We start from the raw sequence: 25,826 nt of genomic DNA on the forward strand, positions 1-25,826 counted from the left end.
AGCAATAAAAGGGGGGACTCTCGTGGGGGAGGGGGCTGTTCCTCCTGAACAATCACTACGCGTTTGAGGCCCTGCTTCCCAGGACGTGGCCGAACACCGCTCGCTGATGGGAAGTAGAGAATAATTTTTCTCTCTCTCTGTGCTTCCGCGCGGACTGATTGTTTCTTTTGTATCTGTTTCTCCTTCCCATTCCCTTTCCCTTTAATTAAACCTTTCTCATCTCAAACCTCGAGTTCTCTGTGTTGTATTTTCTCCCCCTCCTTCTGAGGAGAGGGGGAGTGAGAGAGCGGTTGTGGTGGAGCTTGGCTGCCCACCTGAGTAAAACCACCACAGTCCTTTTTGGCGCCCAACGTGGGGCTCGAGGGCTGAGATAACAATAGCATTGATTGAAGTATTTACAACTAACATATCGATAGTCATAATGCTCGGTTTTCTGGCAATACTTTTCTGTGTGGATATGTTGTATGTAGCCTACTCTCTGTTTTCTTTTTTCCTTTACATCCGATCGGAGAAAGTGTTGAAGTCTGTGCTTGTTTTCTTTATCGTGTCGTGCTGTAACATACTGGCCTTCAGTTTTGTTTGGTATTCAGGCCCGGCATGGTTATCCTCCTGGTCTCCTGGAGATTATCTTATGGAAAATATTAAGAATTACAGCGCCTTCTTTTTTGCCCCTAGCAGTCAATCAGTGAATAATATCGGGTGTGGTGCCTTCTACTTTTCTCCCTGTGGGCTAATTACAGCAGCCTTTCAGTATCTTGGATACCCTTGGTCAGATATTATCCTCCTATTACTAGGTCTTGTGTTTGTCCTCTTCCCCAAGGTAAAGCAATTTATTATTATCCAAGGACCTGTCCCCAGACAAAGTTGTGGGTGGCAAGGTGTGTGGGGGGATTTGGGCAGGTACCTATCACGGTTTTCTCCTCCAATGGTTCTAAATTTCACCCCTGAACAAGTACAAAATCCAAGAAAACTGGTACAATGTTTGAGAGACGTATGTCCTGACCCTGGCAATACTAGAGAACTCCACCAGATTGCTGCACTCTGCTGGGGTCTGGCTTACGCCTATCAAATGTTAATTAACATTGCCCAGCACCCTCAAGGGAATAGGGAGGTTCTTGAATTTGATGATGAGACAGCACAAACTGTGACCACCCCAGAGGACCGACCATCTATGGTATCAGTCGCCCCTGTAGTAAAGACGAAACAGTGGAAACGGAGATCAGGTCGTTTAGTACGGGAAGAAGCTCCTCCTACAGATGAGGGAGAAGAAGAAAAGGCAAGCAGCTCTAAAGCAGCGTTATCATGGCAACATCACAAAGGAGAGACTGAAATCATAGATGAATCAGAAACTACTCGGTCTCTATCCTTGAGTGAGCTGCGAGAACTACGAAAAGACTTCAGTCGCCATCCAGGTGAGCACATCCTCACCTGGCTGCTTCGATGCTGGGATAGTGGGGCCAATACCCAACAGCTAGAAGGCAATGAAGCCAAGCAGCTGGGATCCCTTTCCAGAGAACGGCTCATTGATAGAGTAATTGGAAGAGGGGCACAAGTTATCAGCCTCTGGAGGCGAATCCTAACAGCTGTGAAAGAAAGGTATCCCCATAAAGAGGATATTGTCTACCAAGTAAACAAATGGACCACTATGGATCAGGGCCTCCAGCAGCTGCGGGAATTAGCTGTGCTGGAGATGATTTATAGTGATTTAAATAATGCCCAGACACCTACAGACCCTGATGAAGTTCAATGCACAACATCCATGTGGCGGAAGTTTGTACGGGCGGCACCCCTAACACATGCCAGCACACTGGCAGTAATGGGTTGGGATGAGGGGATGGGGCCAACTGTGGACACCGTGTCCAATCAACTTCATAAATATGAAGAAAATCTCTCTGCCCCAGTACGGGGCTGCATTTCAGCTGTGGAGAAACTGTCCCAACGGCTAGATGAACACATAGCTTCGTCCTCACCTAAACAAAAAAATCTTTCGGCCATCAAGCGCCAGCAGTCCCCGGCTCAAACAAGGGAGAATCCGGGACGCACACCGCGAGGTACCTTGTGGTTTTATTTACGCGACCATGGGGAAGATATGAGGAAGTGGGACAGTGAACCGACCTCGGCCCTAGCTGCTCGGGTACGTGAGCTACGGAAAGATACAGCAGCAACAAAGAGGGCCCCTAAGAGGATTGCTGCTCCAGTTTCTGTTGAACAGTCCCCCAGAGGCAGTAGAAGGAATAGTATTACTCCTGACCCTGACGAAGAGACTTCTGCTTCACATTTGGAAGAATTAATTGATAGATACTCCGACCAAGACTAGTGGGGCCCTGCCTCTGGCCAGGTAGAGGAGAGGGACAACCGGATTTACTGGACTGTGTGGATTCGATGGCCTGGCACACCGGAACCGCAAAAATATAAAGCTTTAGTGGAAACAGGCGCACAGTGTACCCTAATGCCATCAGGCCACCAAGGGGCAGAACCCATCTCTATCTCCGGAGTGACGGGGGGATCCCAAGAGCTAACCATATTGGAAGCTGAAGTGAGTCTAACTGGGAATGAGTGGCAAAAGCACCCCATCGTGACTGGCCCAGAGGCTCCGTGCATCCTCGGCATAGACTACCTCAGGAAAGGGTACTTCAAGGATCCAAAAGGGTACCGGTGGGCTTTTGGCATAGCTGCCTTGAGCACAGAGAAGATTAAGCAGCTGTCTACCCTGCCTGGTCTCTCACAAGACCCTTCTGCTGTAGGACTGCCGAGGATTGAAGAACAGCAAGTGCCAATTGCGACTACAACTGTGCACCGGCGGCAATATCGCACTAACCGAGACTCCCTGATTCCTATCCATGAGTTAGTTCACCATCTGGAGAGCCAAGGAGTGATCAGCAAGACTCATTCACCTTTTAACAGTCCTATATGGCCAGTGCGAAAGTCCAATGGCGAGTGGAGGCTAACAGTGGACTATCGGGGCCTGAATGAAGTCACACCACCACTAAGTGCAGCAGTGCCAGACATGCTAGAACTCCAGTACGAACTAGAGTCAAAGGCAGCCAAGTGGTATGCTACAATCGATATTGCTAATGCATTTTTCTCTATCCCTCTAGCAGCAGCATGCAGGCCACAATTTGCTTTCACTTGGAGGGGCATTCAGTATACTTGGAATCGACTGCCCCAGGGGTGGAAACACAGCCCTACCATTTGCCATGGACTGATCCAGACGACACTGGAACAGGGGAACGCTCCTGAACACCTGCAGTACATCGATGATATCATTGTATGGGGTAACACAGCAGAAGAAGTTTTTGAGAAAGGGAAGAAAATAATTCAAATTCTCTTGAAAGCTGGCTTTGCCATTAAACAGAATAAGGTCAAGGGACCTGCACAGGAAATCCAGTTCTTGGGGGTAAAATGGCAGGATGGACGTCGCCACATTCCAACAGATGTGATCAACAAAATAACAGTTATGTCTCCGCCAACTAGCAAAAAAGAAACACAAGCTTTCCTAGGTCTTGTGGGATTTTGGAGAATGCATGTGCCCGGTTATAGTCAGATTGTGAGTCCTCTATATTGAGTGACTCGGAAGAGGAACTCGTTCGAGTGGGCCCTGAGCAACAACAGGCCTTTGAACAACTCAAACAAGAAATAGCTCGTGCAGTAGCCCTTGGGCCTGTCCATACTGGACCAGCTGTGCAAAACATACTGTACACTGCAGCTGGGGAGCATGGGCTCACCTGGAGCCTCTGGCACAAGACCCCAGGAGAAACTCGAGGCCGACCTTTGGGGTTCTGGAGCCGGGGCTATCGAGGATCAGAAGCCAATTACACCCCAACTGAAAAGGAAATATTAACAGCATATGAGGGGATTCGAGCCGCTTCAGAAGTTGTTGGTACAGAAGCACAACTTCTCTTGGCCCCACGGCTACCTGTGTTACATTGGATGTTCAAAGAGAAAATCCCCACTACACATCATGCAACCGATGCTACGTGGAGTAAATGGGTAGCGTTAATTACACAGCGGGCTCGAATGGGAAAACACAACCGTCCAGGAATCCTGGAAGAAATTATGGACTGGCCAGAGGGCAGGGATTTCGGAGCACCAACAGAAGAAGTAATTCGTCCTGAAGAGGCACCACCATACAATGAGTTGCCAGAAGACAGAAAGCAGTATGCGTTGTTTACTGACGGATCCTGCCGTGTGGTAGGGAGCCATCGGGAGTGGAAAGCTGCTGTGTGGAGTCCCACACGACAAGTTGTGGAGGCCATGGAAGGGGAAGGTGAGTCGAGTCAGTATGCAGAAGTGAAAGCTATACAACTGGCCCTAGAAATTGCTGAAAGAGAAAAGTGGCCGGTACTGTATCTCTATACTGACTCATGGATGGTGGCAAATGCGCTGTGGGGGTGGCTGCAACAATGGAAACAGAACAACTGGCAGCGCAGAGGTAAACCTATCTGGGCTGCTACCCTGTGGCAAGATATTGCTGCTCGGGTAGAAAACCTGGCTGTAAAGGTACGTCATGTAGATGCCCATATGCCTAAGAATCGTGCTACCGAAGAACATCAGAACAATGAAGAAGTAGACAGAGCTTCAAAAATTGAAATAGCTCAGGTGGACCTGGACTGGGGACGTAAGGGTGAGCTGTTTGTAGCTCGATGGGCCCATGAAACATCAGGACATCTGGGGAGGGATGCCACTTACAGATGGGCTCGTGATCGAGGGGTGGACCTGACCATTGAGGCCATCACACAGGTTACCCATCAGTGTGAGACCTGTGCTGCAATCAAACGAGCCATGAGGGTAAAGTCTCCCTGGAATAGAGGGAGATGGCTTGGATTTCGTTATGGTGAGGCCTGGCAGATTGACTACATCGGACCACTTCCACAAACCCGCCAAGGTAAACGTTACATACTCACCATGGTAGAAGCAACTACTGGGTGGCTGGAAACATATCCAGTAAACCATGCCACGGCCCGAAACACTATCTTGGGCCTGGAAAGACAAGTGTTGTGGCGACATGGTACACCAGAAAGAATTGAGTCCGACAATGGGAGTCACTTCCGAAATAATTTGATCACTTCCTGGGCCAAGAGACATGGCATTGAATGGGTGTACCACATCCCTTATCACCCACAAGCCTCTGGGAAGGTTGAGAGGTACAATGGACTGTTAAAAACTATGCTGCGAGCATTGGGTGCTGGGACATGGAAACATTGGGATATAAATCTACCAGCGGCCACTTGGCTAGTTAACAACAGGGGGTCTGAAAGCCGTCCTGGTCCTGCTAAAACAAAACCCCTACACACTGTGGGAGAAGCTAAAGTCCCTGTAGTGCATGTGGGGAAGTGGATGGGGAAGGCAGTGTGGGTTGCCCCTGCCATGGGAAAAGGCAAACCCACTCGTGGGATTGTCTTTGCCCAAGGACCAGGGTATACCTGGTGGGTAATGCAGAAAGATGGGGATATCAAGTGTGTGCCACAAGGAGATTTAACACTGGGAGAAAATTAATCTGTTATCCAAGTTATGTGTTGTAGGAGGACACTGCAGAACCAATGACAGGTCAACTTTGCAAGGAACCGGGCAAGTGCAACAGTGATGTGAGCTAAGCTGGTGCTCGTGTCAAGAAAACCAACTTCGCATGTCCTGAGTGACCACTTTGACAGATGAAGCTGAAACCATCAACAGTTTTTATGAGCATTTTGGGAAAAGATCTATAGAATAAAGAGAAGTACAGACATAAAAATGCTTCAATGGACAGAAAACAATGGTGATGAGAACATCTATATACTAAACTGTACCTGATTGTGACACAAATGTTATGGAATAAGGGGTGGAAGTTGTGTTGGGTCTGTCTGAGCTGGAGTCACCTTTTCCCTGCAGCAGCCCGCACAGTGCTGTGCTCTGCACTCGTAGCTGGAACAGCACTGATATCACTCCAGTGTTGTGTCTATTGCTGCGTAGTGCTGGCACAGCATCAGGACTCCTAAGCCCCCAAGAGCCAGCAGGCTGGGGGTGGGCAAGTGATGGGGAGGGGACATTGCCGGGGCAGCTGACCTAAACCAACCAAAGGGATATTCCATAACACCTGATGTCACACTCAGCAATAAAAGGGGGAACTCTCGTGGGGGAGGGGGCTGTTCCTCCTGAACAACCACTACGCGTTTGAGGCCCTGCTTCCCAGGACGTGGCCGAACACCGCTCGCTGATGGGAAGTAGAGAATAATTTTTCTCTCTCTCTGTGCTTCCGCGCGGACTGATTGTTTCTTTTGTATCTGTTTCTCCTTCCCATTCCCTTTCCCTTTAATTAAACCTTTCTCATCTCAAACCTCGAGTTCTCTGTGTTGTATTTTCTCCCCCTCCTTCTGAGGAGAGGGGGAGTGAGAGAGCGGTTGTGGTGGAGCTTGGCTGCCCACCTGAGTAAAACCACCACAATAGGTCAAGGGGTAATGGCTTTAAACTAAGAGGGGAGATTTAGATTAGAAATGAGGAAGAAAATCTTTACTTTGAGGTCTTTACTATGAGGGCTGTGAGGCACTGGAATAGGTTTCCTAGAGATGCTGTGGATGCCCCATCCCTGGAAGTGTTCAAAGCCAGGTTGAACAGGGCTTTGAGCAACCTGATCTAGCGGGAGGTGGCCCTGCCCATAGCTGGCGGGGAGGAGGTGGGTTGGAATGAGATGATCTTCGAAGTCCTTTCCAACCCAAACCATTCTGATTTCATGATTCTAGGATAATTGTGGCTCACCTGCAAATGAAGCATGCAGAGACCAGTCCAGTCCAACTCAAACAGTTTATTAGCAAAGACTACAAAGCATTATAATGAATCACCACTTTTGCCAGTTCTTCGGGATACTCTGGTCACTGGGTTTGCAGCAGGATTGCAGGAAAGGTGCGTAGTAAAAACCTCTGGCCACTGCACTGGTGCAGGCAGAGCCACTTCCATGTTCTCCAGACAAAAACAAAACAAAATAGCAGAGCTCCCCACAAATGTTCACCTGCACGCAGATCCCACTTTCCTTTCTGCAAGTGTGACAAGTATTGCTGCAGGGAAAGGAGAAGGAGGTCAATGAGGCCTTCTACAAGCAACTGGTAATAGCCTCATGATCACGGGCACTGGTCTTCATGGGGGACTTCAATTTTCTGGACATTTGTTGGGTAAGCACCTCGGCCAGGCACGCACAGTTCAAAAGGTTCCTACAATGCATTGAGGACAATTTTCTGACACAGGCGGTGGAGGAGCCAAGGAGGAAGGGCGTTCTCCTGGACCTCGTTCTTACCAACAGGGATGGCCTTGTTAGGGATGTGAAGGTCAGGGGCAGGTTGGGATGCAGTCTTCTTCTCTGGAGATATTCAAGGCCTGTCTGGACGCCTAGACGTCTGGACACATGAGATGGTGGAGTTCCAGATGGAACTTGGTGGAAGAACTAAGGCTAAAAGCAGGATTGCTACCCTGGACTTTCAGAGAGCCAACTTCGACCTCTTCTGGGACCTGCTTGGGAGTGTCTCATGGGCTAGGTGGCTAGAAGGCAAGGGTGCTTGTGAGAGCTGGGCTACATTTAGACAGCACTTCTTCCATGCTCAGGATCGGTGCATCCCGAAGAGTAGGAAACTGGGGAAGGGGGACAGGAAACCTGCATGGATGAGCAAGGAGCTCATCGATAGGATCAAAAGGAAGAGGAAGGTTTATGAAATGTGGAAAAAGGGCCTGTCCTCTTGGGAGGAGTATAGAAGTGTTGTCAGTGCCTGCAGGGACTCGACGAGAAAGGCTGAAGCCCACCTAGAGATGAGGCTTGCGAAAGAGATCAAGGATAATAAGATGTTTTTTTTTTTTTTTTTTTTTTTTTTTTTTTAAGTATGTAAACACTAAAGGAAGTCTAGGGATAATGTGGGTCCCCTGCTCAATTAGGGGGGTGTTCTGGTAACGGGAGACACTGAGAAGGCGGAGATACTGAATGCTTTCTTTGCATTAGTCTTTACTTCAAGGACTCCCCCCCAGGACTCCTTGACCCTGGAGGGAGGAGAAAGAGTCTGGGAAGTGTCGATCTCTCCCCTTGTTGACAAGGGAGTGGTTCAGGAGCGTCTGAGTGGGCTCAACGCACACAAATCCATGGTCTCAATGGGATGCATCCACGTGTGCTACAGGAATTGGCAGAGGTGATTGCCGAACCGCTCTTTATCATCTTTGAAAGATCCTGGAGAACAGGAGAGGTGCCTGAAGATTGGAGGATATCCAATGTCACTCTGGTCTTTAAGAAGGGCAAGAAGGAGGATCCGGGAAACTACAGGCAAGTCAGTCTCAGCTCCGTCCCTGGAAAGGTGTTGGAGCGGCTTGTTCTGGATGCCATATCCAAGCAATTGGAAGAGAAGAAGGTTATGAGGAGTAGTCAGCATGGATTCACCAAGGGGAAGTCGTGCTCGACCTCATAGAAGGCAACCTCATTGCCTTCTATGATGGCATCACCAACTGGGTAGATGAGGGGAGAGCAGTGGATGTCATCTACCTTGACTTTAGCAAGGCTTTCGATACTGTCTCCCATGGCATCCTGAGAACAAAGCTGAGAAAGTGTGGGATAGAGGAGTGGACAGTAAGGTGGGTTGAGAACTGGCTGTCTGGCCAAGCTCAGAGGGTAGTGTTCAGAGGAGCAGAGTCTGGCTGGAAGCCTGTGACTAGTGGTGTTCCCCAGGGGTCGGTGCTGGGTCCGGTCTTTTTCAGCATTTTCAGGGTCCAGTCTTGTTCAACATCTTCATCAACTTTGATGAGGGAATAGTGTCTGCCCTTAGCAAGTACACCGATGACACAAAGCTGGGAGGAGTGGCTGACATGCCAGAAGGCTCGCTATAGCCTCCTTTAAGGTATCTGTAAAGAGCAATAAGGTCACCCCTGACCGACTTGAGGTGTGCAGAAGAAAAATTTGAACATTTCAAGCATTACCTTAATGCCCCAGGAGACATTTTAAATAATTATATTAAGACAAAAGTTGAGACGTACGGTTTAGATAAGAACAGAAGGCTAGAGATGTTTTTAAGAGAATGCCTCTCTCGTTACTATGAAAGCATAAAGTCAGCTGTTTTTGCATCAATAAATGTTTTTGCATTGCCATAAATATTTACATCATCTTTGTCTTAAAGCAAACTAGAAAAACATTCCGGTAGCAAGCAGTCATACCGCCAAGATCAAGACCAAGTGCCAGATGAAGAGCAAAGGCAGTATTAGAAAGGACCAGTTTTATCAGCTGCTATGGGAAAAGAAATGACACTGGCAAAAGAACAGTTTCCCTGCAGCAATACTTGTCACACTTGCAGAAAGGACAGCGGGGTCTGCAAGCAGGGAACATTTGTGGGGAACTCAGCTGTTTTGTTTTTTGGGAATGTTTTTTGCATTCATAAGCTCAGTACTCAGGTGCTGTTCTCTTTCTGATGCCATTAAAGCAATTAACGACGCAGCCTATGTGGATTTAGACAGTGCTTTTAACTCTGTGATTATATGTATATGTCCTAGGTTAAGATGTGCCCCCACTTCCATGAGCCACTCCTACTCATGAGCTTGGGCCTGGCAAAGTTCCCTGCAGCTCCCAGCCACCCCAACCGCTTTTGCCAAGCACTCTTGTGTTGGGTAAAAGCCCTTTATAACCAATGTAGAGAATTAGACAGCTTTGCAGCTTCCTCAGTAGCTGTCAGCAGTGCGTGAGCTTAGCGTTTGTGCTGTCAAGACAGGCAGGTGGCAACTGAACAAAAAGGGTCTGGAGAACATGGAAGTGGCTCTGCCTGCACCAGCGCAGAGGGAGGGGGTTTTTACTGTGCACTTTTCCTGCAATCCTGCTGCAAACCCGATGACCAGAGTCTCCTGAAGAGCTGTCAAGAGTGGTGATTCATTATAATGCTTTGTAGTCTTTGCTAATAAACTGAGTTGGACTGGACTGGTCACTGCGTGCTTCATTTCAAGGTGAGCCACAATTCTCCTAGAATCATAAAATCAGAATGGTTTGTGTTGGAAAGGACTTTGAAGATCATCTAGTTCCAATCCCCCTGCTATGGGCAGGGCCAACTCCCTCTAGTCCAGGTTGCTCAAAGTCCCATCCAGCCTGGCCTTGAACACCTCCAGGGATGGGGCATCCACAGCATCTCTAGGAAACCTGTGCCAGTGCCTCACTGCTGTCATATTAAAGATTTTCTTCCTTGTTTCTAAGATAAATCTCCCCTCTTTTAGTTTAAAGCCATTATCCCTTGTCCTATTGTTACACGTCCTGATAAAGAGTCCCACCCCAGCTTTCCTGTAGAATCCTAGAATCATGAAGGTTGGAAAATCCCTCCAAGATCATCTAGTCCAACCATCACCCCATCACCAATGTCACCCACCAAACCGTGTCCCCAAGCACCACGTCCAACCTCTCCTTGAACACCCCCCCAAGGATGGTGACACCACCGCCTCCCTGGGCAACCATCCCAATGCCTGACTGCTCTTGCTGAGCAGAAATGTCTCCTCATTTCCAGCATGAACCTCCCCTGGCACAACTTGGGCCCATTCCCTTCTTATCGATGGGTGTCACCTTTGCAAGTCTCCAGTCATCTGTAACATCTCCAGTTGACTAGGCCCACTGATACATGATGGAAATTGGCTCAGCAATCACATCTGCTAGTTCCCTCAGCACCCTCAGGTGGATCCCATCTGGCCCCATGGACTTGTGACAGTCCAGGTGGAGCAGCAGGTTTCTTACTGTTTCCACCTGAACTGTGGGGGGGTTATTCTGCTCTCTGTCCCAGACTTCCAGGTCGGGAGCCTGAGACCCTGAGGCGGAGACCCTGAGGATAACTGGTCTGACTGCTGAAGACAGATGTAAAGAAGGCATTGAGAATCTCAGCCTTTTCCTCATCCTCCGTAGTCATGTTCCAGTAAAAGATGGAGATTCTCCTTGGTCCTGCTTTTATATATATCAATATATATATATTTATATTTAAATTATATATTAAACATTATATACACACATATTTATCATATATATCATTATATATCATTATTGTACATTATGTATATTGTAATGTAATGTAATGTAATGTAATGTAATGTAATGTAATATAATATAATATAATATAATATAATATAATATAATATAATATAATATAATATAATATAATAGAGAGAGTGGTTGCACACTGGAACAGGCTCCCCAGGGAAGTGGTCACTGCACCGAGCCTGTCTGAATTTAAGAATAGATTGGACTGTGCACTTAGTCACATGGTCTGAACTTGGGTAGACCTGGCGGTGTCAAGAGTTGGACTTGATGATCCTTAAGGGTCCCTTCCAACTCAGGATATTCTATGATTCTATGATTCTATAATATAATATAATATAAATAATTATATTACATATGTATATGTAGTATATAATATTATATTATATATATTTCTCTGCCAGGCAGAGAAATGGGTCAGTAAGAGCTTCCTGCAGTTGCACAAGGACAAGCACAGCGTCCTGCCCCTGGGGTGGAACAAGCCCAGCACCACCACCTGCTGGGGGCAGCCGGCTGGAAGCAGCCTGGCACAGAAGGGCCTGGGGTCCTGGTGGGCACCGAGCTGAACAGGAGCCAGCAAAGGGCCCTCGCCACAAAGAGGGCTGCTGCTCTGTTGGGCTGCACTGGGCAAAGTGCTGCCAGCAGGGCAAGGGAGGGGATCCTTCCTCAGCACTGGTGAGGCCCCGTCTGCAGTACTGGGACCAGGCCTGGGCTCCCCAGGATGAGAGAGACCTGGGTTTACTGGAAAGAGGCCATGAAGACACTGCATTCCTAATTCATCTAACAGTCCAGCCATCAAATTCATCACTCTCCAAGACTGTTCTGTCCGAGGCCATTTCCAAAACCATCAACAATCGTCTCAGAGTTTGTGCAGGATGGGAAAAGCCCCTGCGCTGAAGCAGGCCAAGAGCAGCTGCTCCTGGCAGGAGGACCAGGGGTGAACAGGGACTCACAAGCCCCCCCGGTCCTAATTCATCTAATAGTCCAGTACATCTCGCACACCAGAGTAAATCAGTAAACAATCATTTTATACGCCCCCCGGGATAATAAGCTGATAAAAAATACAACCAGTATGCATTTGTCAAGACCAAATGCTATCTTGCCAATCTAATTCCCTTCCCTGATGGGTTAATTGGCCTCGACGATAGGGAGACCAGGCTGAGCCTCACTATGACCAACTCCCAGGGCAGGATGAGGCCTTGGTGATGCAGCTTGGGGAAGGGTCTGCAAACCCCCAATCCCAACCTGCTTCCTAAATGCAAGGCTAGGTGGCAGCCAGCCTGGGGCTCTGGGAATGTGTGTCAGCTGTGCAAGGCTGCTCCAGAAAGGTAAAACCTCTAATTTTGAGGTGGATGTGGTGGGAGTATTTTGGGGGAGGACAGAGCAAAGGCAGCAGTCCCTGGGCAGGACTCCGTACGATTTTACGTTTGCATCCCACTAGGCTGGGGTGTGGGCCAGCACAGGCAGGCAGCAGAAAAAACAACAGACCCACAGCTGAAACACAAAATTTATTTTCATTACAGAATCACAGAATAGTTTAGTTTGGAAGAGACCTCCAAGATCACCTAGTCCAACCTCTGACCTAACACTAACCAGTCTTCCACTAAACCATACCACCAAGCTCTACATCTAAACGTCTTTTCAAGACCTCCAGGGATGGTGACTTAACCACTTCCCTGGGCAGCCCGTTCCAATGCCTAACAACCCTTTCGGTAAAGAAGTTCTTCCTAACATCCAACCTAAACGTCACCTAGCCCAACTTCAGCCCATTCCCTCTCATCCTATCATTGGTGTGTGTATATTTGCTGCCATACTTCTGATGCAGCAACTGTTGATAAAATCACAGAATCCTGGAGTGTTTTGGGCTGGCAGGGCCCTCAGAGCCCCCCCAGTGCCACCCCCTGCAAGGTCTTAACACCCTTTGGTACATGTGTGTGATGTTGGTCTCTGACAGAAGATCTGCAGCTGGTAAGGGGCCTCTCAGCCTCCAGCAGTGTCCTGGGGAGCTGTCCCTGATCGTGGGGTGGCCGCCACCACGCAGCCCACTGCTGTGCAGGGAAAGCCCCCAAAAGCTCATGCAGCCATATTTATGGAATAAAGCGGTTGGCTTGTAGTCAGACTACAAAAAATGGGAAAGGCAAGCACAACACTCCTTGCACCCATGACTTCTTTTACTCCCTGATAAATGAGTCTTGGAAGAACCTCCTGCTATTCGCTTGTTAATCACATGATGATGAAATGGCCTCAAGTTGCACCAGGGGATGTTTAGGTTGGATATTAGGGAAAATTTGTTCACTAAAGGGTTGCGAGGCATTGGAAGAGGATGCCCAGGAAAGTGGTTGGGCCACCATCCCTGGAGGTGTTCAAAAGGCGTGTAGAGGTGGCGCTTAGGGACATGGTGTTGTGATAGACTGCTCAGTGCTAGGTTAACAGATGGACGTGGTGGTCTTGGAGGTCTGTGCCAACCTAAATGAGTCCATGGTCCTGTGAACTGGTTTCCAGGCTGACGAACATCAAAGCACACCACACAACCTGATTCAGGGGGGTTCCAAAGAACAGGCAGGAATCAAGGAAGTTTGTGGCCTGGTCAGGGCCTAGGCCTTTCTTTCTTGGGAGCCCGAGCCAAGCTGCTATGGGCTTGGTCAAGGAGTTGAGTGCATCCATCACAGTTAACTGTAGGTATTCTTGTTAGTGGTGGTTGGCAGTAATCTGTAATCAGGTAGAGAAGCTTAGGGAATAAAGCCTCGGTGTCCTCATGTATCATGGACTCCTGTGAACCCCCAGCTGCAATTTCCTGGAACCCAAGGGTGACACAGGAAAGGTGTTGGGTGGCTGTGCCTGCAGGGTGGTAGGGGACATCCCTTGGCACAGATGTCCCTCCAGACATCTTCCAGTGCTTGTTTTACCACCTCTACCAGGGTGCACCTCCCCAGTTTGGTGCCCCTCAGCACCAGTTTGGACCTGTTTGCCCTTTGGAGGATGCAGGCCTGAGCAGCTCCAAGGGGCAGGAGAAGGACAGCAGCTCAGCTCTGTGCTGATGTCCCAGGATCCCGGGACAGGAACAGTGGGACAGACTGCCACCATGCCCAGGACATCCCGAATCAACAGCCCCAGGAGGTCATACAGCAGCCAAGAAGAGGAAGCATTGAGTGAGCATCCTCTTGTGCATCCCTCTGGAGCCCATGGTGCTGCAGGAGGTTACCAGCGTGAAGGCAGGGGAGGCAAAGGAAGGGATGGGCAGCAGCTGGGGCACACCAGGAGATGTGCTGAAGAAATCCAGATTCTGAAGGAGCAGGGGCAACAGGACAGGGGACACACAGAGAGTGTCATCTGCCTGGATGTCCAGAACAGCCCCAAGTGGATCCCTCACCACAATGACTTAGAAAGGTAAGGCTGGGATAAGAGAGAGGGTCCTAACATGGAAAAGCAGTTACTGAAAAGGGAGAAAGAACAAATGGTGAATTGTCACCATGGAAGGAAGCCTCCGGGGAACACCCCCTGAACACTCAAGAGAAGATGGGAGCTGTGCTGGTGGCACTGACCGGTAGTAAGGGGCTGCAAAGGCTGTGGCAGGATGGAAGGAGACCGGCTGCTGAAAGGGCAGACTGCTCTGCAAAGTGATGCACACCCAAAAAGCAGGCTCAGCCTCACACCTCCAGGGATGAATATGACGCCAGCTACTGCTCCCCAGGCGAGACCTTGGGGTTGTAACAAGCAGGTCCACAATGGCAAAGATGTTTGAGCCAGGGAGCTGGGAAGAAACGTGTCTGCGGGGCAGGGGAAAATGTGCACGTGGCAAGGGTTTGCTGGGCCAGGAGCACGCTTGCTGGAAGCATCCTGCTTTGTGAAGCCTGGAGCAGACGGAGCTTTCTCCCACCTGACCGTGGGAGCAGAAAGGAGCCACCAGCACAAGGAGCTCCTGCCCCTGCAGCACCCCCACCGCCAGCAGGAGCACTGATTCCCACTCTGGGCACTCACATCTTCAACACGTGCTGCTATATTGGCTGTGCCCTCTGCTGGGGTCTGCTGCCCTCAGACTGGAGACTTTGTTTATTCAACATTTCTATGCAAAAACCCACTGGGCCCCAGCACCGCTCCTTACTCCTTGGGATCAGACACGTGGGTTTCATCTGGCCTGCAGCCCATGGCTCCTTCAGAACAGCGAGCAATAAAACACACACCGCACTTTGCTCCATTGCTGAGGGCACCCAGCTGCTTTTTAAAGCCATAATTTCATCTGTCTTGTGTTCTTTTTTTCTTTTTTTTTGTTCTTTTTTTTTTTTTTTCCCTAATGAAAAGTAGTTTAAGTGTATTAAAAGAGCCTCAATTAGGTGACAAAACTGCAGGATATGCCAGCGGGCAGGGTTCGGTCTTGATGCTCCCCCAGCTCTCTCCTGTGGCTCTGCAGCCCCATACCCAAAATCTGGCCCTGGTGCTACAGAGGTCACCTAGCACTGCAGGAAACAAACATGCACACATCGCTGTGAGTTTTGTCTTAAAAAGACATCATCCTTCCAGCTCCCAAGGAAAACAGGAATAGAAAAAAGAAAGAGATGAACAGAAGGGGAGGGAAAGGAAAACCACTACAAGCTGCAGCTCAGCTGGCTCAAATTGAAACTGGGGCTCTTAATCCACGAAGAAACATCTATACGCAAATCCCCCTGCTGCTATTTTTGCCTTCCTAAAACTAGTGTTAGCCCTAGAGTTGGCAGAGCCATTAGTCATTAAATAAGCAACCAGCTGCTGTGGCCACAGGGGTGTTTCAAGCAGCCTTCTGGCAGGGTGCTGCAGACCAGCAGGGACACGGTGGGGTGGCAGTGAATGGGGACAGGGATTGGGACACCCTCAGGCACCCACGCTCCAGCACAGCCTCCGTTACCAGTGCCAGGCTGCTGCTCACAAGTCAAAGTGGCGAGCAGGTGAATTTGTTCCCCAGTAGTATTTCTGGAGCAGAAGAGAAAAATATCAGTCTTATAAATAAACCCAATAAATGCTCCGAGTTGTGCAAAGACATCAAAGTTGCTCCCAACAAGAAACTCACACCGAGAGCCCCCAGCTCCCCATGGAGTTTCCAGGGCTCAGGCAGCCCCATGGATGCTCAGAAAAATCCAGGGGTGCTCGGGCAGCCCCAGGGATGCGTGGGCAGTCCTGGTGAAGCTCAGGCAGTCATAGGGATGCTCCAGAATGCTCCGGCAGCCCCCAGACGATGCTTGGACACAGGCTGATTGGTGATGCTCAGGCAAATCCAGCGATGCTCCGGCAGCCTCGGGGATGCTCAGGAGCTCTGAGTGTTTGGGCAGCCGGAGAGAAGTGGGCACAGGCACGAGGGGAGCGCCCTGCTGCAGTACCATGCATGCAGACAGCACAGCTGGTGTTGCCTCTGCACGTCCTCCCAGGCTGTGCTCTCCAGCAGTTTCTGCGTTCTCCACCCTCCCACGGTGATCAAATCCACTTTTCAGGGGAGCAGGGCAGTCCCCAGGCCAGGCAGACCCTCGGGGACATGCGGCCACCCTGCAGCTGCACCACTGCCCTGGTCGCTCCCATTGCTGCGAAAAGGAGCTGCCAGAGCCCCAAAACTGCAACTGCTGAGTTTGGGGCTTCTCATGGGGGGAGACAGCCCCAAAGGGAGTCTGGTGCTGCCCCCAGTGAGACTTGGGATTAGGGGAGGTGAGGTTTGGGATTAGGGGAGGTGAGGTTTGGGATTAGGGGAGGTGAGATTTGGGATTTGGGGAGCCATGCCAGCAGGGACTACAGGAGTAAAAATACTAACGGGTGTAAAACCAGATGGCACAGCATGAAACAAGCTGTGGTCCATGCAGGGGAGCAGCAGGACCTGGCCCCAGCCAGTGCTCCACTGCCCTATAAACTCGGGGTCCCCAGCCCCCTGCAAGCCCCAGCCCCCTACAAGCCCCAGCCCCTGCTCCTCGCAGAACAGAATGGGCAAATTGGGAGTGAGCCCCCATCACCCAGTAACTCCCCTGTCACCCACCATGCTGGCACCCTCAGGCTGCCCTGGCTGTGCCCCAGACCCCCGGGGCATCTGGGCACATGAGGGGTGCCAGGACCCCATATGCAGCCGGGCTGCTGTGCGTGGGTACAACAGGCTCCCAGCAAGGGGTGGGGAACCTTCTACCTCGTGCCCACAGCCAAGGCTGCCTCTCCTCACTGTCTGGGAGGCAGCAGGTCCCTCAAGCACAGCCACTCCGGTGGTTTCACAGCTCCAGCCACGTTTATTGAGGCCCTCAGCCCTGCCCTGCTGCTCTGCACACCCTGCCAGCCCCGGGGTCGGAGGCAGAGGGTGCCCCAGCACCTCCTTCGTGGGCTCCCCCATCGATGCGCTGCTCCTGGGCACAGCCACGGAAGGTGTCACACCTCCGTGTCCCCTCTCTGTATCCCTCACACCCTGGGCTTACAGCAGGATCTGGTGGCTCGGGACAATCCCTGCTGTGTTATTGCCACAGGGTTCCCCACACCCCGCGGGGCGCAGTGGCACCTTGTGGGACCCGGTGTCACCCGGCAGCAGGTGGCTCACGGGGTGAGAGGCTCCTTCTCCTCGCGCAGCCCTGCCTCTCCAGCCAGGTTTGGGTTTTTTTGAGGGACACGGTAGCCTCGGGACTCCTTCCAGCACCGCTTCCATGTCGTGTGCTTAATTCCAGCCGCCGCTTTGTCATCCCATGGCATCGCCTCCCTGCTCGCAAGCTCCTGTCCGCATCACTCTGAGGATAGAGGTGACCACAGTCCATCTGGAGGCACCCCCGGCGTCCTCACGGCCGGTGCCCCCCGTGGATGCGCTAAGGGGGATGCTCACCCCCGGCGATGCTCAGCAGCTCTTCCAGATCCTGCTGCAGCCGCAGCCCCAGCAGCTCCCGCAGCAGCTCCCGGTGCCGGCTGCGGGGGGTGACCCCCATGCGCCACAGGGTCCCCTCAGTCATTCGCAGCAGGGCCCGGCCGCTGACCCCGTGCTCGGCCGCCAGCTGCACCAGGTCCCCGTCCCCGCACCGTGCACCCAGCCAGGCGCACACCTCCGGCACCGACCACTGTGCTGGGGGCCCCTCCGAGACCTGCACCGGGAAGAGAGGGGTGAGCTGGGGTGTCCTCTCGCACCCCCAGCCCGTCCCTCCAGCCCCGTGGGGGATACGGGGTCAGGCTGGCTGCTCCATGCCCAAATTCCACCCCTCCCCAAAATGGGACCCTTCTGCCATCCCCGTGCCCATGCTGGTGCCGGTGCTCACATCCCCGTGGGGTCTCCAGTTCACCCCCGGGGACACTCCCCCAGCCCCCAGCCCCTGCCCTCACTCACCTCGGCCAGCGAACAGCCCTCCGACAGAGCCTCGGCACCATCCTGCGCCTCGGCACCATCCTGCGCCTCGGTGTCCATGTGGGGGTCCGGCAGGGCGTGGGGGCAGCTGGGGCTCCCTACAGAGGGGGCTGCAAAAGCTGGGGTGAGCACAGCCCCCTGCACCCCTATTCCACACCATCCCCTCGGGTGTGGTGGCTGCCCTCCCCCAGTGCAGACCCCTCCTGCCCACCCAATTCCTGTCTCCCCAGTTGGAACTGGGACAAGGCCCCAGCACCCATCCTGCCGCGTGGGCGCACGGAGCCGGGCACACCCGGGAAGCGAGACCAGCCCCAGCTCCCCACCACCTCCGCAAGCCCCAGGGGGCTCCGGCGTGCCCTGGCACCCCCAAGCCAGCCCAGACCCCTTCCCCAGCCCAACGTCCTCCTCCCCACCACCCTGCAGCTCACAGCTCCGCCCTGGGTCGAGCAGGAACCCACTGCACGGGAAGCAGGAGAGCAAAAGGAACCTTTGCCCGGGCGCTCCCTCTGCAGGCACCCCAACAGCACCCAGGGCTGCCAGGGGTGCGGCGGCTGCTCTGAGAGCTCCAATCGTGCTCCCCCTTCCTCTTTGCCCTACCCCAGCCCTGGCTTCACCCTCTCCACACAGCTCCAGGGGTTGGCGAGACCCTAGCCAGAGCCAGACACGAGGTTTTCCAGGGGTTGGAGGAGGGCAGAGCGGGGCAGCATCCTTACCACAACCAGGTGCAGGAGCTCTGCAAAGGCTCCCCCCTCTCCCGTCCCCGTTAGGTGCAGAAGGGGCCCGTCGCAGCCCGTCCCACGGGGTAAAAGCCCCCACGCAGATCGATGCGGGGCGCACCGCAGCAGCCTCACCTCCAGCGCGAGCGCCAGAACAGGGCGAGCCCTGAGGATGAGTCACATCCCGAAGGGCTGCAGCCCTGCCCCTACCTGCAACAGTCCCCGCTGCCCGTGCCCCCCTTCCACGCAGCCCCGGGGGTGTCCTGGGGCCAGCTCAGTGCCCACGCAGGCAGCGCCAGGCTGGGTAGCAAAGCGAGCACCCAGACATCGCAGTCGGGTGGTGATAGGTATCTTTAAAGGCTGCTGAACACAACACATCCCGCAAAGTAGGAGTGCACCAAGCTATTAAGCAACTTCCAGGGGTGGGGAGAAAAAAAAAAGGAAAAAAAAAATAAGTCTTGTGCATCCAGGTAGACGCAGAGCTGGCAGGACTTTGACAGAGCCCTGGGAACATGCTCCCACGTGTGTGGGAACGCCGGGGAGTGCAGTGGTACCGCTTCACACCGTCCTACCCCAATGGGCTGGGAGGCACGGAAAGGAGGGTGGGGATCAGTGCCTGGTCTCCATAGCACCCCTCCCAATCCCCAGACCCCAGAGGGACCTCTGCCCCGTGAAGCTCTTGGTGACGTGGATGCCCCCAGCTATCCAAATGTGGGCAGAGGGATGGATTTTCAGCCACTCCGGCTGCCCAGAACGGTCCGACCGCAGCAGAGCCTCCCTCTGCTGGGACACCAGGTCCACGAAGCACACGAGGTGTTTATAGAAAACCAAAGCGCTGCCCCTGCTCCTCAGCTTCCCTCCCACCCACAGGCAGCTCAGCACAGAGCAGCAGCATTGCACAAGATTTCCAGCCAGCACCAAGCAGGCAGCACCCGCTGTCCCACCCAGCTCTTATCGCAGCTTTGCCTCCACAATTGCAGGCAGCAGGTGGCTTGCAGAGGCAAGGTTCCTTCCGTACAAGGGAGCCGAAGATTTTTGCAGGGTGTTTTGGAAGATTTCTGTAGTGCCTGGCATAGCCCAAGCCACCCTCATTGTAATAAAAACATGAAAAGGTGAAGGAGGAAAAAAACTCAGAACATTAACCAAAAGGGCAGGAACAACAATCTCATTGTTATAAATGGCTCAGGATTCAAATTAGGATTAAATAAAATATAGGATTTATTAAAAGAATATAAAGGAATAGAGGTAAGCAAACAGCGCTGGGTGCACCGGGAGTCTCCGCTCCACCAGGACGCACGCCAGTTACATCAAGCAGCTGATTTTTATGCACCTATACTAATACATATTCATTACTACTTCTAAAAAAAATAGATTATTATAATTAGCTTCCGGGGTCCAGTTCCTCCTACTGGAGCATGCGCATCAGTCTCCTCTGGGGGTCTCTAGGGGTCTTTCATGCTGAAGGCTCGTAGTCTTCCTCTCACCCTTTGTACTTACTTGGCACTATTCCGAGTTTATGGAACACTCTCTGTACACTCTCCGCAGGTCTTGTCTCCCAACCGTCCTTCAGCTTCTTTTTCCTTCCTCTTAATCTCTTGGCCCCCCGTGGCCAGATACCAAGGATCCACATAGTATCCCATAACAGTCACTAGTTGTTATCAGTTGTTCTGAAACTCCCAGACATCAAACACAAACAGCTTTCTTATTTGACGCTTCACGAGTAATTAAAACATTCTTCCCCAGCCATTCACAGACACATCTATAGCAGTGTTAAGTTAATCTCGAAGAAGACAGGAAAAAAGGCTATAACTGTTAGAACTAGAAGTCAGGAATAACAAAAGCAAACAGGTTCATAAATTTAAGGAGTGTTTTCTGAAGACTTGATAAATTGACTGGAATGAGGGGGAGACTGGGGCACACTGCATCTGTGGTTCAAGAACTAAATTGCCAGTGCAGGGCCCAGGCAGACAGGATTCAAACAGAATTATTCTTTATGGACACGAATTTATGGACACGAATTGGAATTGTTAAAACATTCCTCACATCATGTTCCCAAAATCCTGGGAGAACAACGAATCTGCAGAACCGATGTTTGTCACCAGCTTGTTTCTGCCCAAGTGTTTTTAAAATTCAGAAACAGGGACAGGATAACACTAAAAATGTGGAATTAATGTGCCACAGTGAAGCAAGGGAGAGGGGGACAAAAAACCACCAGCCAAACTTTCTTTTCTCTCCTGGTTTATTGTGGCAAACATCAGCGAGACTCAATTCTGAGGCAATTTGCTCTTTCCATGCTGTTCAGACATCGTGCAATCTTCCCCCTTTGAACCAGGTCAGCCACTTGAGTTTAAACCTGCTTCTGAAGTTGTTACTCCCTACAACGGCACGTTACCCCACATCTCAGCCTGCCGACATTCAGCACTTTGTGGATCTCCTCGCCTCTGAGCTTCATTCTTTGTACAGCACTTGGGAATCCTTCTTTTTTTTCTTTTCCAGGGAAAAAGAAAATAATAAATCTTGCTTCCTGAAGAATTACAGTAGAAATCAGACTGGTTACAAGGACCTCGGAGACACTAAGAGCCACATTAACTTTTATTTTCCTCCACCTGGAATACGTCTTAGAGTGCGTTTATTAGCTGAAAATTACCAGCAGTGTAGCTAAAAGGTATTTACAAAGGCCACCAAAAATCCTTCCCAAGAAGGATTGTTTGTATCTTTTTATTAGTGCATTGAAATGGCATTGCCAGGCACAGAATACTCGTTGATGAATACTCCTTCAGCAGTCCCTTGTCCCATTACTGAGGGTAGAGCTCCACTAGCATCGCGTGCCCCTAGAAATGGAGAGAAAAAGAGAACAGGCACAGAAAGGACCGGGTATTACAGGCAGCAGTCAACAGGAGATGCCCACCTCCCGCCCATACTAAAATAAAGGTGAGGTGGGAGCCCAGAGCTGACTCACGATCAGATTTGCTCTGGCAGCTCCGTGCCAGCACAGGGCAGCTCCAGGTGCCGAGGCAGACCAGCACACTACGCTGCTTCCAAGGCAGCCCCTAAAGCACTCAGCGAGGGGTGAGCCAGGGCCAGGCCCTCGGGTTACCCACAGAACTACCCCCAGGCAGCACAACGCTCAACCAGGGCTCCCATCCATCCCCAGCCTGATGGAAATCAGGAACATTCCATCTCCCACCCATTTTTCCTGTAGTGTGGGTAGTTAGGGTCTGGCGGCCGGAAGATGTTGTGCTCTACTGTCCCCTCCCTTGATGGACAGTAGCACGTGGTCTGTGGCGTAAGCAAGCGGAAGTGACGTTGTGGGCCTCGGCTATATAACACCGTGTAACTCGGCAATAAACGCCATTTGCCATCCACCACATTGGTGTCCGTGAGCCGATGGACCGAGCGGACTGGGGTTGGTTGCCGTGCCGTTCCTGAACCAGGTCGCCACTGCCCCTGAAGGCAACAAGTGGTGCCGAAACCCAGGAAAACTCCTGGAAGAGTGCTCAATTGGTTGTAATCACACTCCACACTAAAAAGGGACTGGAGAAAACCATTACTCTCTTCCCATATGTCATGTCAGGAGTCCCTCCCCTGTTGGGAAGGGACGCTTTAGCCCTATTAAAAGCCAGGGTGACAAATTTACCATAAGGGCCACTGCCGCATACCCACTTCCACCAATTAGACTGATGTGGAAATCGTCCGACCCAGTGTGGGTCGAGCAATGACCCCTGTCGAGGCCTCGAATGGGTGCTCTTCTCGAGCTAGTCGACCGTGAACTACAACGAGGTCATATAGAGCCTTCTACTAGCCCATGGAACACTCCAGTTTTTGTAATACCCAAGCGAACCAGTGAAGGATTTCGCCTCCTCCATGACCTGCGTGAAGTAAACAAGATAATTCAACCAATGGGTCCTGTCCAAACGTTGTTGCCTATGAACTCTATGGTACCGGAAGGGCAACCTTGTGCCGTCCTTGATATTAAGGACTGTTTTTTCTCAATACCTCTACATGAAGAAGACAAGGAGTGGTTTGCTTTCTCTGTCATGTTTCCAAACAGCCAACGCCCCAACATATGCTTCCAGTGGAAAGTGCTGCCTCAAGGAATGATCATCTCGCCTACTATCTGCCAGATCACGGTGGATTGGGCGCTGGCGCCAGTTCGGCGCAGTGACCCGACCGCGACTATCATCCAATACATGGACGATATCCTGATTGCTGCACCGTCAGGAAGTCAAGTGGACCAGCTAGTGTCAATAGTCCCAGAAACTCTAAAAACAAACGGGTTTGAAATTGCGAGCGCGAAAATTAGAAAAGGACCATGTGTAAGTTTTTTGGGAGTGAGGATCACAAGTTCTTACATAACCCCCCCCTTCCCCCCCAGATAAAAATCCTTCGGGACATCAAAACGCTCCATGATATGCAACAATTAGTGGGATCCTTACAATGGCTCTGCAATATTGTCCTGATTCCTCCCGAAACCATGGCTCCCCTGTACGATCTTTTAAAAGGAAAAAAACCATGGGAGCAAAAGACTCTGACAACAGAAGCAATGAACTCTCTCGATTTTATCGAGCAAAAAGTATCATCAAGCACGCTCGCCAGGTGGAACCCGAATGAACCACTTGATCTGTATGTATACTTCACGGAAAGGGGGGGAGTAGGGGCACTAGCCCAGGGCCCCCCTCAAAAAGTTCAACCAATACAGTGGATAGTCCTAGGAAAACTGTCACGCGCATTCTCTCCAGCAGTCGAGTGCCTTGGTAACCTCATCATGAAAGGCCGAAAACTCGCCCTAAGACACCTAGGTATCGAACCCGCCACGATATATCTACCCTTTTGTAAACAGCTGCTACCGCAATCAGTAGTGATGTCAGAATCTCTAGCCATAGCCCTTGCCATAGCTATTAAGCCCCCTTGGGCTCAAATGCTGAAAATTGTCAACATCGACCTCCAACGGAAGATCATGGACCGGCCCCAATGGGGACCAACGGTCTTCACACATGCATCCTCAGCAACCTCAACCGTGGCAGCGGTATGGCAATCGGGAGGAGAATGACTCAGCACTAAAATGAACGATCGTGCGCTTTCAGTCCAGCAATTAGAAGCGACGGCCGTAGTACTAGCCTGTGGACTGTTCCCAATGGAACACCTCAACATAGTGACCGATTCAATGTTCGTAGCCAAACTTTGCTTCGCCATGTCGGGGCCCGGAATGTCAACATCCACGGTCGCTCTAATGCTAGAAGAAGCACTTTTCTCCCGAAAAGGCACCATATAGGTCACCCACGTCAACAGCCACAACCCAATCAAAGGGTTTTACCAAATCAGTAACGACAAAGCAGACGCCGCTGCAAAAGGATTATCGACACTAAAAGATGCCCGCCAGCTACATGAGTCCCTCCACACTGGAGCTAAAGCGCTAGATAAGAGATGTGGGATTTCGACCACCGACGCAAAACACATAGTAGCTACGTGTCCCCACTGTCAAAAAGCACCACTATGGTCCCGTGGAGTCAACCCCAGAGGTCTCAAAGCCTCTGAGGTGTGGCAGACAGATTTTACGCTCTGTCAGTCGCTGAGACCTCGAGTGTGGCTAGCGGTAACTGTAGACACATATAGCGGGGTGATCGTAGCCACACAACACCTTAAGGCCGACTCAGCCCACCCCTGACCCCACTCTTTACAGAGTCCCAAGCCCCTGCACTGGCCACAGTTTATTGGTTGCATGGCGGGGAGATATTTTTTGCTTTCCTGGAAGTCAGGCTATTATCTTTCAGGCAGTGCCTGAAAGTGAAACTTGGCAGTTGCTGGCTGTGCTGGAGCAGCCACATCCCCAGGCACTCAGAATCACAGAATCACAGAATTTCTAGGTTGGGAGAGACCTCAAGATCATCGAGTCCAACCTCTGACCTAATGCTAACAGTCCCCACTAAACCATATCCCTAAGCTCTACATCTAAATGTCTTTTCACAGAATCACAGAATCACAGAATTTCTAGGTTGGAAGAGACCTCAAGATCAAGTCCAACCTCTGACCTAATGCTAACAGTCCCCACTAAACCATATCCCTAAGCTCTACATCTAAATGTCTTTTGAAGTCTTCCAGGGATGGTGACTCCACCACTTCCCTGGGCGGCCTGTTCCAATGCCTCACAACTCTTTCAGTAAAGAAGTTCTTCCTAACATCTAACCTAAAACTCCCCTGGCGCAACTTAAGCCCATTCCCCCTCGTCCTGTCAGCAGGCACGTGGGAGAACAAACCAACCCCCACCTCACTACAGCCTCCCTTGAGGTACCTATAGAGAGCGATAAGGTCGTCCCTGAGCCTCCTCTTCTCCAGGCTGAACAAGCCCAGCTCCCTCAGCCGCTCCTCGTAGGACTTGTTCTCCAGGCCCCTCACCAGCTTCGTCGCCCTTCTCTGCACCCGCTCAATCACCTCGATGTCCTTCTTGCAGAGAGGGGCCCAAAACTGAACACAGTACTCGAGGTGCGGCCTCACCAGAGCCGAGTACAGGGGGGCGATCACCTCCCTCGTCCTGCTGGCCACACTGTTTCTGATACAAGCCAGGATGCCATTGGCCTTCTTGGCCACCTGAGCACACTGCTGGCTCATATTCAGCCGACTGTCCACCATCACTCCCAGGTCCTTCTCTTCCTGGCAGCTCTCCAACCAGAGCTGTGATTCTGTGATTCTGTGATTCTGTTCAGCCTGGAGAAGAGAAGACCGAGAGGGGATCTCATCTATGTGTATAAATACCTGAGGTGTGGGAGACAGAGGGATTTGGCCAACCACTTTTCAGTGG

General features: G+C 51.4%; 1 protein-coding gene across 1 annotated transcript in view; it reads right to left on the bottom strand.

The window, feature by feature from the left end:
- Window positions 1-14,675: 14,675 nt before the first annotated feature.
- Window positions 14,676-25,826, bottom strand: part of LOC139998638 (sterile alpha motif domain-containing protein 12-like) — a 77,029-nt gene continuing 65,878 nt past the window's right edge. Inside the window, exon 4 of the mRNA XM_072036653.1 lies at window positions 14,676-17,712. Coding sequence (XP_071892754.1) covers window positions 17,708-17,712 — 5 coding nt within the window. The 3' untranslated portion in view covers window positions 14,676-17,707. The remainder of the gene's footprint in view (window positions 17,713-25,826) is intronic.

The sequence above is a fragment of the Anas platyrhynchos genome, chromosome 3 (assembly GCF_047663525.1).
Source record: "Anas platyrhynchos isolate ZD024472 breed Pekin duck chromosome 3, IASCAAS_PekinDuck_T2T, whole genome shotgun sequence".
NCBI lineage: Eukaryota > Metazoa > Chordata > Aves > Anseriformes > Anatidae > Anas > Anas platyrhynchos.